This window comes from Coffea arabica, chromosome 10c (genome assembly GCF_036785885.1).
Source record: "Coffea arabica cultivar ET-39 chromosome 10c, Coffea Arabica ET-39 HiFi, whole genome shotgun sequence".
Lineage (NCBI taxonomy): Eukaryota > Viridiplantae > Streptophyta > Magnoliopsida > Gentianales > Rubiaceae > Coffea > Coffea arabica.
Window position 1 is genome coordinate 30,885,608 of NC_092329.1, and position 18,240 is coordinate 30,903,847.

The 18,240-nt window shown below is 32.6% G+C and overlaps 2 protein-coding genes and 1 long non-coding RNA gene across 3 annotated transcripts; all 3 read left to right on the forward strand.

The window, feature by feature from the left end:
- The first annotated feature begins 1,836 nt into the window (after positions 1 to 1,836).
- On the forward strand, positions 1,837 to 3,267 carry LOC113714057 (cypmaclein-like). The gene is made up of 3 exons (XM_027237855.2): positions 1,837 to 1,918; positions 2,605 to 2,647; positions 2,758 to 3,267. The coding sequence occupies exons 1-3, from the start codon at positions 1,856 to 1,858 to the stop codon at positions 2,937 to 2,939; spliced, it is 288 nt and encodes a 95-aa protein (XP_027093656.1). The 5' UTR covers positions 1,837 to 1,855; the 3' UTR covers positions 2,940 to 3,267.
- Positions 3,268 to 7,499: 4,232 nt separating this feature from the next.
- Positions 7,500 to 8,523, forward strand: LOC140015595 (uncharacterized). Its single transcript, XR_011822237.1, has 2 exons — positions 7,500 to 7,598; positions 8,274 to 8,523. It is a non-coding gene; the product is annotated as an uncharacterized lncRNA (long non-coding RNA).
- A 5,137-nt stretch (positions 8,524 to 13,660) lies between these two features.
- On the forward strand, positions 13,661 to 16,500 carry LOC113714488 (cypmaclein-like). The gene is made up of 4 exons (XM_027238338.2): positions 13,661 to 13,816; positions 13,952 to 14,005; positions 15,825 to 15,855; positions 15,987 to 16,500. Exons 1-4 carry the CDS (start codon positions 13,772 to 13,774, stop codon positions 16,166 to 16,168), a joined length of 312 nt encoding a protein of 103 aa, XP_027094139.1. The 5' UTR covers positions 13,661 to 13,771; the 3' UTR covers positions 16,169 to 16,500.
- Positions 16,501 to 18,240: the final 1,740 nt, after the last annotated feature.

The following is an 18,240-nucleotide window of genomic DNA, read 5'->3' on the forward strand; positions in this document are numbered from 1 at the left end:
GAGCTTCAAGGACTGGTTTCTTGCGGTTGAACTGAAGAAAGCAGGTCTTGGTTTTCAAAAAGCCTACTCCTTTAATAGAACACTGTTTGAAGTAGTCAACAACACCATTTTCATGACAGAAAACTAGGATCGGACTATTTGATGGGAGAGACCATTTTCAGTGGGGACAACCAAGAGGCAAAAGAGGAAAAGAAAATTGGGGAATGGGGACAAAGGAAGTAAATAATTAATGATGATTGAATGAAGTAATAAAAAAAAGAGTAGTTAGTTGGGTGTTGGGTGTGGAAGAAGAGGAGTTGTGGGTTGTGAAGTGAAATGGGGGACCACAGGAGTAAAGCGAACTCGAAAAGTGGGGACCAAAAGTAATGATTGATATAATTGATATTTGGTCCTTAGAGGAGAAAAGTGAATGATATAAATTTTGTGACCCATTCTTTCATATTTTTTTAAAAAAAATTCTGGGGGCACCATTAAAATTGTATCAAAATTATAGGAGTATTATAGGAATTTAAGGAGGGCAGTGGGGGCCCGTGCCCCCACTGTAAATCCACCCCTGGAAGCCATTGACTCTTGACCTTTGATTTCGACCGAGTCATTTACCGGTCCGAGTTTCAAAACACAAGGGGCAATTGGCTGTCTTCTTCCATGAGATTCGTTCCTAAATCTAGCGTTCCATGCGGCAACTGTCTGTCTTCTTCCGTGATTCCATGCCTTGTAGCCCACTGCTACTACAATAACAATCATGTCCTTTCAAGTCTTCCATGATTCCATGCGCTGTAGTCCGCTGCTACTACAACAACAAGCATGTCCCTTCAAGTCTTAGGATAGATATGGAGAATATGTATGAAAAAATACACATAGTATTTTTTTAGGGTTACAAAAATTGTTCGTAGTATCTGGTATTTATTGAAGAAAAAATAAGAGACCATCAGATAAATCTCTAGATAATTGTTCTCATTTCAACCACACTATTAGGAAGCTAATCTTATCTAAAACAAGTAGTCTTTTATGTGATAAATTAATTAATTAACCACATAATATCTAAATATTTATCCGACATAAACTAATATATTGCATGATGTGGATGCTATTTGGATCAAGAATTTGGGTCAAATCCATATTCCTACAATGACGAGCATTGGATTGAAGACAATCAGTTTGAGGAGAGTTATTATTTTTTTTCCTTGTAACGCGATGGTTATGCATGTACAAAAGTCATTTATTTGCGATATCTTTTGACTAAACATAATTGGAGCTAGAATAGTGATTTAACAACAACCCTTGGACTTGGTGAGATCAAGGGTTTACAAAAGTCGTAAAAGTAGAAGTCTTTAAAGCTGCGTCCAAGTCTATCTCTCAAGTAGAATTTACTTATGAGCCTCTATTTCTTTTTTAAAAAAGAAAACTAACTACCGTAGCTGTTTCTGTTTTATTACTCATCCTTATAATTTCCTTCAAAAAATAAAAAGAATAGTAAGTATCATATATAAAAATGAAGCGCTAATTAGTCTTAGCTTAAAGCTAAAATTTAACTCCCAAGTGCTTAATTTGTTTTTACCCTAAACAGAGTGATAGATGTAGCATACTAATAGCTTCAGAATGGAGACTTCAACGGATCACTGCTAAGACTTGGTCGTGTCAGGCAGAAATTGCATTTAAAATGGATGAATAGGAAGTCTGTTAGAGTCACTTGATTTTCCTACGTACACGTAAAGGAAATAAACCACCCAAATTACCTAAATCGATATGGACATTTTCCTATATAAGAAATGGTCATCACTTTTTTTTCACACAATTTATGTCAGTTCTTCTCTTTTCTTTCTGCTAGAAAATTTTGTACTTTCCAACTTTTGATATGGCGAGCTCAAAAAACGCAGCACTGCTTGTGGCTTTCCTCTGTCTAATCCTTGTTCATGGGGTAGGTCAAGAGTTCTTGCAAGCCTATTTAATCTTGTTCTATATTTGATGCTTTTAGGTGAGATAATTCCAAGTTGACACAGTAATCTTGCAAGTTTACATTCATATACATGAAGAAATATGAGTCAGAATGTCGGAATCCTGGAAGTCAGAATCTCCGAAATGGGAGGGGACGAATATATGTTCATCAAGGAAGGCAACCTTTAGTTTTGTTAACAATAAAGTTCACTTTTCAGAAAAATAATTTGTTAAAATCTCAGCCATTACTGGAAAATTTGTTTCCCTTTTACCATTTTCATAGAATTAGCATACTTGAAGTAGTTAGCATGAGCAAAAATCCCATATTTTGTTGCTTGATCATGTATTAATGAATGCACTTCAAAAGAATATTTGAGCTTTTCCAGCCGTAAGATCTCTGCATTCACATATAAAAAAAATTTATTTTGTACATATACTATAGGATTTTGATCATTAATTAAACATCCTTTTTTAACTCTCTCAAAATAAAAAAAAAAATTATACTAACTGTTTGCGACGCTGACATTTCCTATAAAATTCGAACAGTTACAATAACCATAATGTATTTGAACCAACTTGTAAAGCTACTATTTCTGTTTTTCTTGAATATATGTAATTAAGGGAGGCAAATCTTGCTAATTTAATAACCATTGTCAAAATGATTTGCAGATAAATGGTGACAACGACCTGACAGTCGAAAAAGCCACCATCGGTACACATGCCTAATATTACTAGTGTCATTAGTTTATGTGCTTTATTAGGTCAATTTTTTTTAATCAAATATTAATTTTCCAATTAAGCCTTTGCACTTTGTTTTAACAGATTGTCCAGAAAAGTGTGCATATCGGTGCAGCAAGTCTTCGAGGCATAAAATGTGCATTAGGGCTTGCAATACTTGCTGCCAGAGGTGCAACTGCGTTCCTCCAGGCACCTCCGGGAATGAAGATGTCTGCCCTTGCTATGCCCGCATGACAACTCATGGAGGAAGGCACAAGTGCCCTTAATTAAAAAAAAAAGGTGCCCTTATATATATATATATATATATATATATATATATATATATATATATATATAAATACCGATTCGATCCGAGCTCTCTTATTGAATTGCTCATTCAACGAGCATTCTCAATATTATGCTCTGAAGAGGACTCGAACCTCCACGCTCTTTAGCACGAGATTTTGAGTCTCGCGTGTCTACCATTTCACCACCAAGGCATGAATCGTATTCCATGAATATGATATCTATCTAGTGTGATGTATGGAATATATGACAAAGGTGGGGTATTTCTATTGATCGGTCATGTCATATAGGCCCGAGTTGGACATCCAATTGCTTCGATTTGAATTATCCGGAGAATTCCTTAGATATATCAAAAAGATGGACAATTAAACCTATTTCTCGATTCAATAGAAGCTCAAAGAGGTGAATGGGGTCCCAACAAATAAGGAGAGGTGTGTCAAAAGCAGGTCTGATTACTCCTATTCCTAATCCTAAATGGAATATAACGACGCAGGGATCCATATGTAAATATAGTATCTATTTAAATACGCTCGAATGACCCCTTCTCATATATATATATATATATCCCTGAAACAATTGGGACCAATGGAAAGCATAAAAGGATGAAGAATGCTGTTGAATGCAAATGCATGGCACCAAAATCACTATGATCAAGAATACATGTTGAATGCAAAAGTGAAAAATGCTTTATGTCAATTTGATGCTTTTAGATGATATAAAACAATATTAATCTTTTAATAAGTAGTTTTCTGTGGGTTATTTGTTTTTTTTTTCATTTTTTCTTTCCTTAAAATTGTTTCGCATGGTTTGGGAATATATATGATGGTCTTGTTAGTTTAGCTGTATTGAAAGGGTTGAGCCGAATCTTTGTATTTCCATATCTTGGTGGTAATTAATGGTGTGCTTCATCTTGCTAGGTTTGTCTAATTCTGCCAATTCCCCACGCCATTTTCTGTGTCTATAATGTCTTTGCTAGTAGTTACTTTTATTAAAACATCAGCAAGATAAAGAAGTCAATTGAGTACAGAATTTGCCAATAATGTCTTTGCTAGTAGTTACTTTGCTCAATTCCCCACGAATTTGTAAGTACAGACCCGTTTCAAGAATCAAGAACAATACTGACGTATAGAATCTAGAGTAAATAGCCCAAAAAAGTCACCAAATTATTTAAAGTTGCACAAGTTGTTCACTTAATTTTTTTTTTTTTACCAAAAAAGTCACTCATCTCCTTAAAACGAGCCTTTTACGTCATTCTAGCGAGTTGAGCTCTTAATGTGACCGAAACAAGTAAATGACCTGTTAATATAGATTTTTAGCGTAAAAATGTCAGAAAATTTAAAAAATAAAAATGAAATTCCTAACTCAAAACAATGCTTTCTTCGGCTGCTTCTTATCACAGCCTCTTTCTTTGGAGCAACAGTGGGTCCGTTTGGATTAGCTGTTTTTAGGGTCGTTTTTCAAAAACAATACTGTAGCATTTCGTTTTTTAAATACAAGTCCGTTTGGATTAGTTAGTTTTGGAGTTATTTTTGAAAAACTAATATGAAAACTTTTATTGTAGATGTTTTATGGATTATTTTTAGATGTATTTTTAAAACACATTTTTTATTATTTTTATAATTTATAATTTTTATATTTTTATAACAATATACATTTATAAATAAATATATTTATATATAAATGTATTATATTATATATAATACATAATATAAATATATTTATAAATGTATAAATGTATATTATTATAAATGAATATTACATAAATGTATAAATTATAAATTATAAATTTTATATTTTTATATTTTTATATTTATATACATTTATGCACTTATATTACATTTATAAATATTTATTAATAAATATATTTATATATTTATAAAAAATATATAAATGTATTATAAATGTATTATATTATATATAATACATAATATAAATATATTTATAAATGTATAAATGTATATTATTATAAATGTATAAATTATAAATGAATATTATATAAATGTATATTATAATTTATAATTTTTATATTTATATACATTTATGTATTTATAATACATTTATAAATATTTATAAAAAATATTTTTATATATTTATATAAAAATATATAAATGTATTATATTATATATAATACATAATATAAATATATTTATAAATGTATAAATGTTTATTATTGCAAATGTATACATTATAAATGAATATTATATAAATGTATATTACAATTTATAATTTATAATTTTTATATTTATATATTTATATACATTTATGCATTTATAATACATTTATAAATATTTATAAATAAATATATTTATATATTTATAAATAAATATGTAAATGAATTATAAATGTATTATATTATATATAATACATAATATAAATATATTAATGAATGTATAAATGTATATTATTATAAATGTGTATAAATTATAAATAAATATTATATAAATGTATAAATTAATATATTATAATTATGTATTAATATTATGTATAAATGTATAATTAATATTATGTATATTAATATAAATGTATTATATTATATATAATACATAATATAAATTTATATTATAAATATACATAAATATATCTAATTTCTAGCCTAAGATTTCTAAGAAAGCTATTTAAAAAAAAATCAAATTTGTCGAAGTTAAAGTCTTGTTCTCAATCTGATGCTACTTCTTATATTTATAATGACAAGTTCCCTCCAAAAACCGAGAGCAGTTTGATGAACCCACCATCTACATCATCCACGTCATCTACCTAAACTTCATCATGGGTAGTAGTAACTTTCCACTTTCATTATTTTAGAGATAATGTATCCACCACTTCCCTAGTTTTTAGGTCCCTTAGCTGATGCATACATCCTTCCTCTACCAACTACTTTGTTGGCTCTATTTTTATTGGTACTTGATTAACCATATAAGTTCCTTTTATCAACATCCATGTCAATGAACATGTGCTAGCATGCCTATGCATGCATCGATGAGTATGTAAATATCAGCCATTATCACCGATCTCTCTTGTAACCTTTACCACTCACACCTATCCACATTTTCTTTATTCGAAAAATTTTACAAATAATTTTTATGAGCAAATAGGGGTTTTAAATTATCTTTCTAGTACAAGTTAGTTCATGAGGTTTTAAGAGTATATACCGGATGTGGGACCCACTAGTGCGGTAAGTTCGGTAAAATTTGGCCAACTAGGTTAAGTTTTGTATATCATGTTTAATTTATCAGGTGTTAAGAGATAATTAGAGGTTACTAGATGGATGAGAGTTGGAGAGACAAAAGGATAGCTTTGAATTAAAGAAAGTGACAAGTGTCACTTTGTGACTCAATCTTGACTTTGACTACTATTCATGAACTTTACTCAAAGCTTAAAATTGACAAAAAAAATCTTCATTTTCTTCATTCCTATAGCTGGTCCTCTCAACAGGAAAAGAAAAGAAAACTCTCAACCCTCTTGCTCTCAATCTTGCTCAATCACCAAATCCAACCGATTAAACTTCCAATTTCTCCATAAAAACCCTTAGTTTAGTAGTAGTAAGGTTGTTGGTGAAGTTGTTTGGAAGAAAGTGGTGCTAAGTTGGCTCTTTTCTTGAGGTTGCAAGGTGAGTAGTTAAGAAATTCCTTCTTTGGTTTTGATGATGTGAAATTAATGACTTGTGTTAGTCATAGAGTTGGTTTTGTGCACGATTTTGTGACTTTTGGTAGAGATTGGTGAATTTTCATAATTATTCATGATTTTTCTGTTTTTATATGTTTAATATTGGTTGGCCATGTATGATGGTTTGGAATGGTCTAGAATGAAGCTTTGATACGTAAATTGTAACTATTTGCGGAAAATTTCCGCTTTGTACCGAAATTTCCAGATTAGGGTTTCAACTAACCCCTGTTCTGTCCGGTTCTGTTCGGCTAGGTTGGAGGCCGAATCAGCCTTAGGTTAAAACATAAAAGTTGTAGGAAATGATGTTTTATAGTTTTCTATAAATTTTCAGCCCAATCCGAGCTCTGTAGCCTGTGAAAATATAGAAATACCCCCAGACTGCCCTAGGTAGAGTTCGGTGGACAGAGTTGACACTTCACCCAATCTGACCAAGACTTTTCACCCTGATCCTTACCGAATTAGAATTTGGTCAAAACACAAAAGTTGTATTGCTGTATCTTAGCTTTCTAACGGCCCTAGAAACACCTCAATTGGACTTCAATAGCCTAAGTTATCATCGTTTAACTGTAATGTGGTTAGTTAACCTGTTTGTGCGATTCTGGTTTGGCACATTGAAATTTTGACCTAGCTACAATATGAACTGGACTGAGTGGCCTTCATCAAAGTTGTAGCCCTTTATCTTAGCTTCGAAACAGTGTAAATTGTATCTCAATCCAATAAGTGTAGCTTCAGTGGTGTTCGTTCCGCTAAGCAACATCAAATCTGTCTTTTGTTTTCCAACTTAAACTTCATTTCCGCACATGTCCTAGCTTGATTTTGCACTTATACGTTCTATTTGGTCTTACTCTATTAGTATGTGGATTCGGTTTATAACTCGTATTCGAGTCTCATTGTATTTTATTGAATGTTTTAGGAAGTGCCGGTGTCGCGGAGCGCTCGTTAGACAGAAATTTGTGATTTCACTCTGTGTTTGCTTGGTGAGTGTACTACTCACGTGATTGTTGCTTCATGGCTTTGTTATACCTGAAATTTATGACTTGAATGCTTATGTGTATGGATGAAATTGGTTGAGACGAGGGTGTATTTTATCACTCTCGCGCTCTATGGCTTATGCGACTGTTTACTGTATTAATTGAATTGCACTTGAACATATTTGAATTGGTGTCATTTGGACATGTATCCAACGACCATTACTGTTATCACTGAGTTTAACTCCATTGGTGGTCAATTGAATTGAGCCAGCAAGGGTTTGGTCGAGAAAATTGACAAGCCATGGGGACTGTTTATGTAGGAATCCTTGAGTATGAGACTCTTGATTCCGGTATATTCGAGCATTCCCATTTATTGAACTGTTTGGAGTTCGGGCGCGGTAGGGGTATGTGAGGTGGAAGGAAATTGGAGTAAAGTGGGGTCTATGGTATTGGTTACTTTTATATATTGACGGAGCGTCAATGAGGTGAGATCAAGTATGCTAAAAGTGGAAAAGGACTCTTGAGAGCCAACCGTATCCTTTTACAATGTGATGTTTGTTGTGCTCACTTGATGAACTTATTTGAATAGTGTATCATTGTGATTTTGTACTCCTTGAATGCCTGAGTGATGGTACCTCATTGGGCAAAAGCTCACTCCCTTAAATTTTGTTTTCCTTACAGGGAACAACTTTTGAAGATTATGATGTTTTGATGTACGAGTTGAGCTAGTTTTAATATATTCTTATGTAAAGCTCCTCGATGGTTGGAAACTCTGAATGTACTTGGATCACAATATTTTCCTTTTATTTGTAAATTACAAACGTATGTATATAAAACTATTTACCCCGTTCATGTATCCTATTTGGGGCTTGGGCTTGGATCACGGTTTTGGAAGAAAAGGGTCAAGCTAGTATATACGTCATGTTGTTAAGCTCTTTTGGAAAACGAAGCCCTAATTGTATTGTACTCCCTCCGTCCCGAAAAGTTTGTCACTTTTCGGGACTCCAACTTATTATCAACAGTGCTCAATTTTTTAAAAATTCATCCGTGTTTTCCATGTTACCCTTCGTTTAAACACAAAAGCTGCAGAATGGATGGTCAAAATGTGATAGTGGGGTCCATATGTTTATTGATTGGCATGTGACTTATTCTAATTTGAAGTAGAGTGTGAAGCCACGGACAGCAATCATTTCACGTTGGTTGGTGCGTGCAAAACCATCAACTAAACTGGAAAAGTTGCAAGTCTTGACGGAAGACTTTTTGGCCATAATAACACCTGCTTTTTAGTCAGGTGAGACAGGGGTAAGTATTGGAAATTATTGATAAAGTTTACAACCATTTTTGGTAAGTGACAAATATTTTGGGACAGACCAAAATAGAAAGCATGACACTTTCAATGGGACGGAGGGAGTATATAGTATGAATACCTTGGATTGCACTGTATGTTAATTTGTTCAAGACTCCAATGTAAATATATGTAGTTTCCGATTGTTCGTTTTCTTTGGATCCTATCGCGCGTACTATGTTGGATTTGTGTGTATCGACTCCGTAGTCCTGGCGAGAATTGGGTAGGCGGTCCGCCGAACCCTTTGGTTCGCCTTAGGATGAGGTGGGGCTGTCACAGTTCTTGCCATTCAATGCTTTTTGACAAGCCCCATTGAACTAAAACACCCTTCACTCTTCTTTGCAAAGAGTGAAACTTGTAGTTCAATTAAACTGTTGAATTGAAAATTGTATATTCCCAAATGTCATGGTATGCCACCAATCACTCAATCTTAAATAGTTAATCAAAACCTCAGTAGAGCTCTAATACCACTTGTTGGGGTATCAAGCTAACTATTTGAAATATGAAATGCTAACAATTTAATAGATAACAAGAACTAGCACAAATAATGAGTCACACATAAAATTAACGTGATTTGCCTTAATCACCAAACCTATTATGGAAAGAAAAATATGTTCTTATTATGACAGAGAAAAGACTATAAGATTGCAACTTGATTCCCAAGTTCAACCCTTATATAACCACTCTCTCCTGCCAAGAATTCTTTCATCTCTTTTCTTGTGTATTAGAATGCCAATTTACCTATTTATAGAGAATGTTACTCGACCAAGAATCAAATAATAATAGGAAACAATTGCTAATTCATAAACTTATATAGAACCAGAAATAACTTTGCAACTACTTCAACTAACTAAAGAAGGGCAAAATGTTTCAATAGCCCTCAAACTATTATGAAATTTAACTTTTGTTACTCCAACTATTAACTAATAAGTTTTAACCCTCCAACTAATTAAAATATATAATCCTAACCCTTCTATCAACTTGAGTCGTTATATTTAATAGAAATAGCATGACATGTGTAGCAGTGGCCCTTAAACTCTTATAATGTTTGATTTTTGACCCTCTAATTATTAACTGATAAATTTTATCCTTTCAACTAATTAAAACATATAATCCTAATCTTTTCGTTAACTTGAGTTGGTACGTTGAATAGAAGCATCACCATGTGCATGGGCATGGGCATAATTGAGGGGCATTTTCATCTTCATAGGACATGTGATAGGGTAAAATTTTTTTTACCTCCATTTGACTCATAACTAATTTACCAAGTCTCTAATTGCTGAACTTGACCAAAATTAATTGAAAACTCGAAACCCTGAACAAAGAGATTCCAACAAGGATAGGCAACTTGAAGAAATTGAGTTGCCGTCATTTGGAATTTAACTCGATTTTTGGTGTTGTTCTAGATTCATTGCGCTCATGTGCTTCTCTTAATGACATAAATTAGTCATACAATTCATTTTTCTGGGAGTATTCCAACAAGCCTTTGTTTTCTTCCAAACTTGAACATTCTAAATTTTTCAAATTAACAATTCTCTAGTGAGATTTCTCCGAGCTTTACATCATTACACCTAAACCTTCTTGATTCGTCAAAAATAGGTTAGATGGCCACATCCCAAATTCTTTATCAATAGATGTTTATGTTTGACATAACTACTCAAGTTGTTGGGAAGACTAGGATTATACATTTTAATTAGTTGGAGGGTTAAAACTTTTCAATTAATAGTTGGAGGGTCAAAAGTTGAATTTTGTAATAATTTGAGAGCCATTGGCCATTTTGCCCATCCTATGAATCCTATAGTTCTGTTAGACATAATGATTCAATCTGACGGAAGGGTTATAATTATATGTTTTAATTAGTTGAAGAGTTAAAACTTATCAGTTAATAATCGAAGGGTCAACAGTTAAATTTCATAATAGTTTGAAGGCCACTTGGGGTATTTTGCCCACCAAACAATCAAGAAACTAATTACTTTTCTACAAAACAATGAACTTGCTAAAAAGAAATTAAGCGAATGTTCTAAGAATTATTTCCAATAGAATGCCAAATCCTTTGCCACCGCGATGATGCTTTGGTGATGACTTAACTGTTAATATATATTATTTCTTTTTGTTGGAAATACATGTGAAGATGAGATTACTCCAAACAATTAGTCAAAAAAAATTTTGTTTAAAAAATGTTTTTTAAGCACTATTTAACTGGTAAAAAACATTTTGTGAACCACGTATTTCAAAACGTTTATAAAAAGTTGAAGGAAAATGTGTTTTTAACCATGTATTGACTGGTTTCCGTTCATAGGCAACTCCACATGGATAAAGTCTCCAATTGGTAATTGAATCTTGCAGGGATAGAATACAAGTCTAGGGCAATTAGGGTACTATATCAAAGAATTTGCTTGTGAAACGTCGAAAAATACAAAGCAAGGGGCAAGTGAAATAATCATCCAATATCCTTTCTTGTAAAGGTGTCACTGGAGATTGAACCGAACATTAATAGAATGCTCGTACACATAAATTCAGTTAAGTTATTTATTTACTGTAGCCAATCTTTGTTTGCTCTTGTTTCGCAATTCTTGAGAAATTCAGTAAATATTTTAAAGAAAAATTGGAAATCTACACTATATTGATTTCACTGTGCATGAGAACTGTTAATTTTTTCCCTATTGATTGTGTTTATATATGTAAGATTAATTTTATATGCACTGACAGTGTATACATTGTTAAATTTAGATGAATGACAGTTATATAAAATTTAAATTTGAAATTATACTTTTTGACATGTATCATGGATTTAATGGTAGTAGTATATATACTATAAGTGTATATAAAATTTACTCAAATTTGTGTGTGTGTGTGTGTTTTTTTATATAAAATATCATAATTTCATTAAAATCTACACTAATATCAGAAATTATATCATCAAACATACACAAATATCAAAGAATAGATCTAAAGAAAGGATACTCCATATCTGAAAAACAATAAAAATTACATTGTAAAGATCCAAATTTAAAAAATGATCGTAGTTTAAAAAATTATTGTAACTCCACGAACATCTGTGCATGCTTAAAATCGTCAGATCTACTGATTAGCTACTTCAAATTTAAATATTATGGTGAGATCTATTGAATAAATCCAAGAAATTTTAGATTTGATAATCAAAATCTGAAAAAACTAAGATATAATAAAAGAAAAATGAAAATTTATCAAAAATTCTTACTAGGAATTCCTAGGAGAGAATAAAACTTTCACTAAAAAATTTAAGAGAAACTAAAACTCTCACTAGACAATTCTAAGGAGAGAATAAACTCTCACTAGAAAATTCTAAGAGATTTTTTATTCACACAATTGAAAAGAAACTATAGAGAGGGTTTTTTCCATGGAAAACGATCAGATTCTCTCCAATGGGAGAGTTGAAGGAAATTTATTTAGAGAATTTTTTCTAGAGAGAAGCGGAGAGAAAGAAGACGTGTGTGTGTTATATATCAACAAAATGGGCCGATTTGTGAAATGCTTCACCAAAGCAATAAAAATTGAAGTAAAGCGATGCTCTTACTTTGTTGTGCAACAAAATTTTGTCTTTTCTTTCTTTTTTCATCCAACAAATTGAGCCAGCCTGTCGACAGACAGCACCAAAGAACTTGGCTCGTGCAATGCATGCACTGCATTCAATTCAGTCCGATCTTTGTTATGAAAGATTTAGAGAAAATCCAATATCATATCGTGGCAAGGGACCATCTGCTTTATCGCCCATACGTTTCTCCGACCATCCAAGCAGCAACAGCTGTGCTATTGCCTTAAATCTTGAAGAAATCAGCAAATGATAAAACAATCTTGCAAAGATAAAAGACATAGAAGTGAAAGGGCCCTTCACCGGAGGGTAGTAGCCATTTTGCTCCAAAGATGAAGTAAATGCCCGTTAGACTCGGACGACTGTTTTGTAGTGAACCCCGAAAAACATGATTTGACTTGCCCCTCTTATCTTCTAAGACGTTCCAGATAGACACGGGGCTCACAATTTGTGTTTCGTATAATTTCATATAAGTTGAGATCTGGTATAAATCAATAGAGTTTTGGTGTAAATCAGGTCTAGTTTGATGTGAATTAGGTACAATTTGGTATAAGTTAATTATTATCATTTAGTATAAATTGAGGATAATTTGGTGTATATTGAGAGTAAATTATTAATTTTCACCAATTTGTATGAAATGGAACTGGTGAGGCCCCATTTCCCTTTTATCAAATGAGTTTAAAAATGAACTTATGAGAAGTTTGAAATAGAGGGGCTTCAAAAAAATATAGGGTGTGAAAACAATTAAAAATAATAAGAAGGTCACAAAAATTATTTCATGCCGTGGAATATTCTGGACGTAATAAATAATGCGACAACATACCAAATTTGGTGCATCTCTATGGTCCTCCAACATGATCTACTAGGCTGGCAAATTGGACATACAAAAACGAAATAAACAAGAAAATATCTTACAAATCGTAATGAAAAAACAATTGATGGGAAAAAAGAAGTATACGTAAATAAAAATTAAGAAAACACATAATTAATTTTTTATGTACCACCGCCAATATACCAAGAAACATAAATGCATTGCTGTATATTTAAGAATTGAAGTTCAAATTTATATTAGAATTAAATAACATGTATCTATACTCGTTAATATACAAGGACGACAAAGTTTAATCTTTCACGCATGATGGCGTATAAAAGGCTCTACTCATTGAACGGCTTTGTTTGTGAAGCTTTCAATTACTATCATCTTCACCAGCATTGTTTCTTTTGACTCCTCCCTATACATACCTCAAGATCCCTCTTCAAGAAATGAAGCTTTTCAGCCTTTTCCTTGTGGCCATCCTCCTTCTACAGGTTTGTTTCAGGTCGCTAGCGCCACCAACTAGCTAGCAAAGGGCAATAAGCTGATCTTTCTTGATAGCTGAAAATGTCATTGCCTGTACTTGCAGTTTCCAGTTGTGTTTACTTTCTACATTTCACATATTTCAGGTTTTCACAGAGGCATTGTCCATCAGTGGCACCACCACTCCTCAGACCCATCAGGTCGTTCATCTAGGTTTTCCTCTTTTTTCCTCCTTTTTTAAGTTTTTTTCCTTCTCAATCTTTATGTTGTAATTTTTCCATGGAATCGTTAGGCCTCTTACCAACAAACTTGTAGCAGTCCACTTCATTTATTTTTCATATTTTGTTAATATTTCATATAAACAGTAGAAGTTCCCTGAATTTTCAACACATTGCTGCCTTTAGGCAGAGGTTCCGAAGCCGAACACGGTTTAAATGGGCCATCTCACATAAATTTTAGTTTCCACTAATGGAGTTCACCTAAGGCCCCGCTTATCTTCTGAGATATGGTCCATGTAAACTTGGTCTATGTACAAATTTGCATCCTTTGACATGGCAACCCCAAGCCTTATGAAGTAGGTAATTATAATTGATTATCTATTAAATATAATTAACAACGTAAACAAACTATACCAAGAAGATCTATAAATCAGTCAAAAAGCTGAGGAAAAAAACTAGAATTCATACTGACTTCATTATAGAGATACTCAAATATTTGGTTAAAAATGCGAAGTATATCTAACAACTAGGTAGAAATCCATGAGCTAAGTTATTTGTTAGCCCACAATTGATGAAGAAAAGCTCTTCCTTCCTTGTAATTTGGACAAGAATATGTAACAATTTGAATAGAGTTTGGAAATCATTTCATAGATGGTTTTTTTTTTTTTTTTTTTGTCGACGGAGTGGGTGTCCGGGTCAAGTCCGTAAAGGCGGCCCGACTAATCCCACTTCTCCCTTTGTTTTTTGCAGTCTTGAGTTAGTTCCTCTTATATTGTTTTCATGTTTAGCATTTCTCCCTTTGTTTTTTGCAGTCTTGAGTTAGTTCCTCTTTGCCTGATCTTTACATATGATTAATGTTTCAATTAGTCTGCTTTGACATATTCCTTTCCTCGTTCACTCTCTTGAATCATTAACTTCAAACTGTTCTGCCTCCAAACTTCTTCATTTGAATTTTGAAGGTATACCACAGTAGTGAAAGCTTGTCTGATTGAGATTGTACAGATATGGTGGGAATATAGGGCCTTGTTCTCGTTTGCTTAGTGAAAATCCGATTGTGGAAAGTGATTATGAAGAATAGTTAGAAGCAGTAAGAATTATTTTTTGGTAGGTTATGGAGTTTATCCTTTTTTATCATTAAAAATATATAACCTAAATGTAAAGTCAATGTGGGCATAAAAAAGAATCAATTGTTCAAAATCAGAACCTATAATTAGTTAAAATAATCAACTAAGAATAAGGCCTAAATGCTATAAGAAGGATTCTACAGAATTGAGAAGGGAAGGGAGAGGGGAATTGGGAGGGGGAATTGGTTAACTTTGGATCCACTTTTACAATTTTGGTATTACATTTCATGTTATACTATTTACCCTATATTTGGAGCCTCTATTATACTTTGGTGTTACTGTTTACCTTGACACAAAATGGAGCATAACATCAAAAAGTACAAGCTTAAATACGAAGGATCCTAAGCCCTAACACTATTTTGGAATTTAGGTTGCCAGTGGACCAATCTTTGACGTATACCATGTGGCTGCAAATGCCCGACATCGACTACACGCAGCCTCGACTCTTGACGAGACAACGTCCAAGACAAATTATTAGGGAGATGGGCTAACACTCTGATTTTGCTCAGGAGACCATTTTAAAAGAGAAAGAAAAAAATGCATGTTTTCAAACGTATAACTTGATCCAGTATAAATATAAATAAGAAAACTAATCAACAGACCACCCGTGCTTTAAAAAGAAAATCATTATCTAGTTCCTGCTAATTCTGATTTTGATATGTTACCTTTTCATGCAGGTGGATGGTCGGTCTAAACGTCCAAAAATTAGTAAGTCATAAGTTAAATTCAAATCCTTAGCTAACTCTAGTTCTTGAAATTTCCCAGACAAATTTGGTTGAAGATTAGCTCTTAAGTTTTAAAATTCCCGTGAACTTATAATTTTTTATGCTGTAATACAGATTGCAGCTATGCATGCTCGAGAAGATGTAGCAAGGCATCAAGAAAGAATGTTTGCACTAGAACGTGCAAGGCCTGCTGTGCAAGGTGCAACTGTGTTCCACCAGGAACTTATGGAAACAAGGAACTTTGTCCCTGCTATGCCAGATTGAAGACCCGAGGGAACAAGCCCAAGTGCCCTTGAGCCTTGAATGCTCCCTTTCTGTATAATCAATAGTAATAATAATCATTGCTTTTCCTGTGTGTGGAAGTATCAAAGAATAGCCCCCAAAAAAAAAGTATCAAAGAATAAATTCAGATGAGTGATTGCATTTTCTTGGCGCTTGGTGGTCAGGGTAACTGTTGAGTATTGCTTATTAGATATTGATGATATTGAACATGCCCATAGAAAAAAAAAATTCCAGTGAGAGGTCTCTGTTGTTGTCCATGAATGTTTTATGTAAATTAGCAAAACTTCCTATCCTTTAGCTGAGATAACTCAAATAAAACTTTAAAGTTAAGGGACCATATCGGTTATCTAATTGTTATTGTTGGTTTTTTTTTTTTTTAAGTTAATGGGATATTAGGAATTCAGGACTTTCTATTTATAATCCCTCATATCCTACCATCCAGCCCAATCCTCCCCCATTTAATTGTTGTTTTAATGGTATGCATGAAACTTAGATGACTTTTCCATTACATTTTCTTAATTTATCATCAAGGGTCCTTCATTGTTAATTTTTGTGATAATAAGAAACTACATTGGGACATAGTGATAAATAAGGGACCATGTTTGTAAAGTTTCAGAAGATAAAGGACCAAAATGATTATTTTCTCTTCTCATTTTATTACATTATGCTTCGCTTTTGTAAATGATTTGTCTACGCAGTGAAGATAATTGTCAGGCTGTTTATGGGTGGACAGATTTAGTGTTTTTGTGAAATTCTCAATGGCGTTAAATTCAGACCAAACAGTGATTCATATAAACTAATGGATCAGAGTCAATCGATCAGACTCTTCACAACAATCCGTTGATATCAGCATGATGTTATAATTATTTTTTATTTTTATAATTTTAAAAATATTGAAATTAAGTTCTTGATTATATTTTGGTCAACTATATAAAACGTTCCAAAAATATCAAGCTTGCTATCGTATATACACATAAAAATTATGTATAAAAATGTAAATTCATATCTAAAATATGTCCATTCTCAAAACTACTTAAAAAACTAAATTAAAATAAATCATACCCAATTCAAGATTTATTTATTTTTTGTTAGGAATATGGCTTTCTAATTAAAGTTGGAACCATTGATGATAAATTAATAAGATGATAGAGATAAAAACTTCCTGGTTTAGAGATTGTTTAGGGGTATGAGTAATTTTGATGTTTATACTAAATAGGTAGCCTTTTTTTTTTTTGTTCCTATTAATAAATGAAAGTTTTACAATTTCTCAAATTATGTTTGGAAATAACAAAAGAGGAAAGCAATCGAACCGAGTCAAAATAGTGGAATTGAATCATTGGTTTGACCGATTTTTGATAATTTTGATTGATTTTTACTAAAATGATTTTGTGCTCTTAACCAACTCGGGAAGAAGGTCAATTCATGGTCAAACCGGATCACTAGAAATTCTAGGATCTTATTCTAGGGCCTGGAAACAAAGTTTTCTCTAATGGTAATTTTATTTTGGCTCGCCTTAAAAGAAAGGGGGGAAAAGCAAAATATATGCTTATTCAACTAAGTTTTAAGGGGATTGAGACATAATTTAATGCCAATTCTTTTTTTTTTTTAAACAAGTATGGAATTTAAGAAGCGGAGTGGGAGATTTAAATCAAAACCTCTAATTTCTAGAACTTTAACCTTAGCCACAATCAAATTTTATTTGTGATTTGCTTAATTAATTTGTGAACCAAACTCAAATAAAATTGTGCGGAATGAAACTTAATTTTTGTACAAGGTAGAATTTGACTTATACTTTACCTCTAGAGTTACAAAAATAGTTGTCACGAACCCATTCAAACATGTATGCTCCATTTTTTTTTTATAATTCTCCCATTCCTTTCTATACTCTTTCCATCCCCAATTACCAAGTATAAGATTTCAATCCCGAATTTAATAAGAGAGAAAACTCTTAAGAGTCTCTCCTGCCACAAGTTACAAAACACATTTTAATTTATTTTTATTAGTTTTTATTATTTCGGCCCTCTTCTTACCAAGAACTGAGGAGTGCCCGTTCAGTTACGTCAATGACGATGTCATGCAATGGATC

Coding starts and splice junctions, on each gene's coding strand:
- LOC113714057 (XM_027237855.2), top strand. CDS start 1,856: ATGGCGAGCTCAAAAAACGCAGCACTGCTTGTGGCTTTCCTCTGTCTA. Junction 1,919..2,604: donor GTCTAATCCTTGTTCATGGG/GTAGGTCAAGAG, acceptor AATGATTTGCAG/ATAAATGGTGACAACGACCT. Junction 2,648..2,757: donor AGTCGAAAAAGCCACCATCG/GTACACATGCCT, acceptor TTGTTTTAACAG/ATTGTCCAGAAAAGTGTGCA.
- LOC113714488 (XM_027238338.2), top strand. CDS start 13,772: ATGAAGCTTTTCAGCCTTTTCCTTGTGGCCATCCTCCTTCTACAG. Junction 14,006..15,824: donor CCACTCCTCAGACCCATCAG/GTCGTTCATCTA, acceptor CTTTTCATGCAG/GTGGATGGTCGGTCTAAACG. Junction 15,856..15,986: donor GTCTAAACGTCCAAAAATTA/GTAAGTCATAAG, acceptor GCTGTAATACAG/ATTGCAGCTATGCATGCTCG.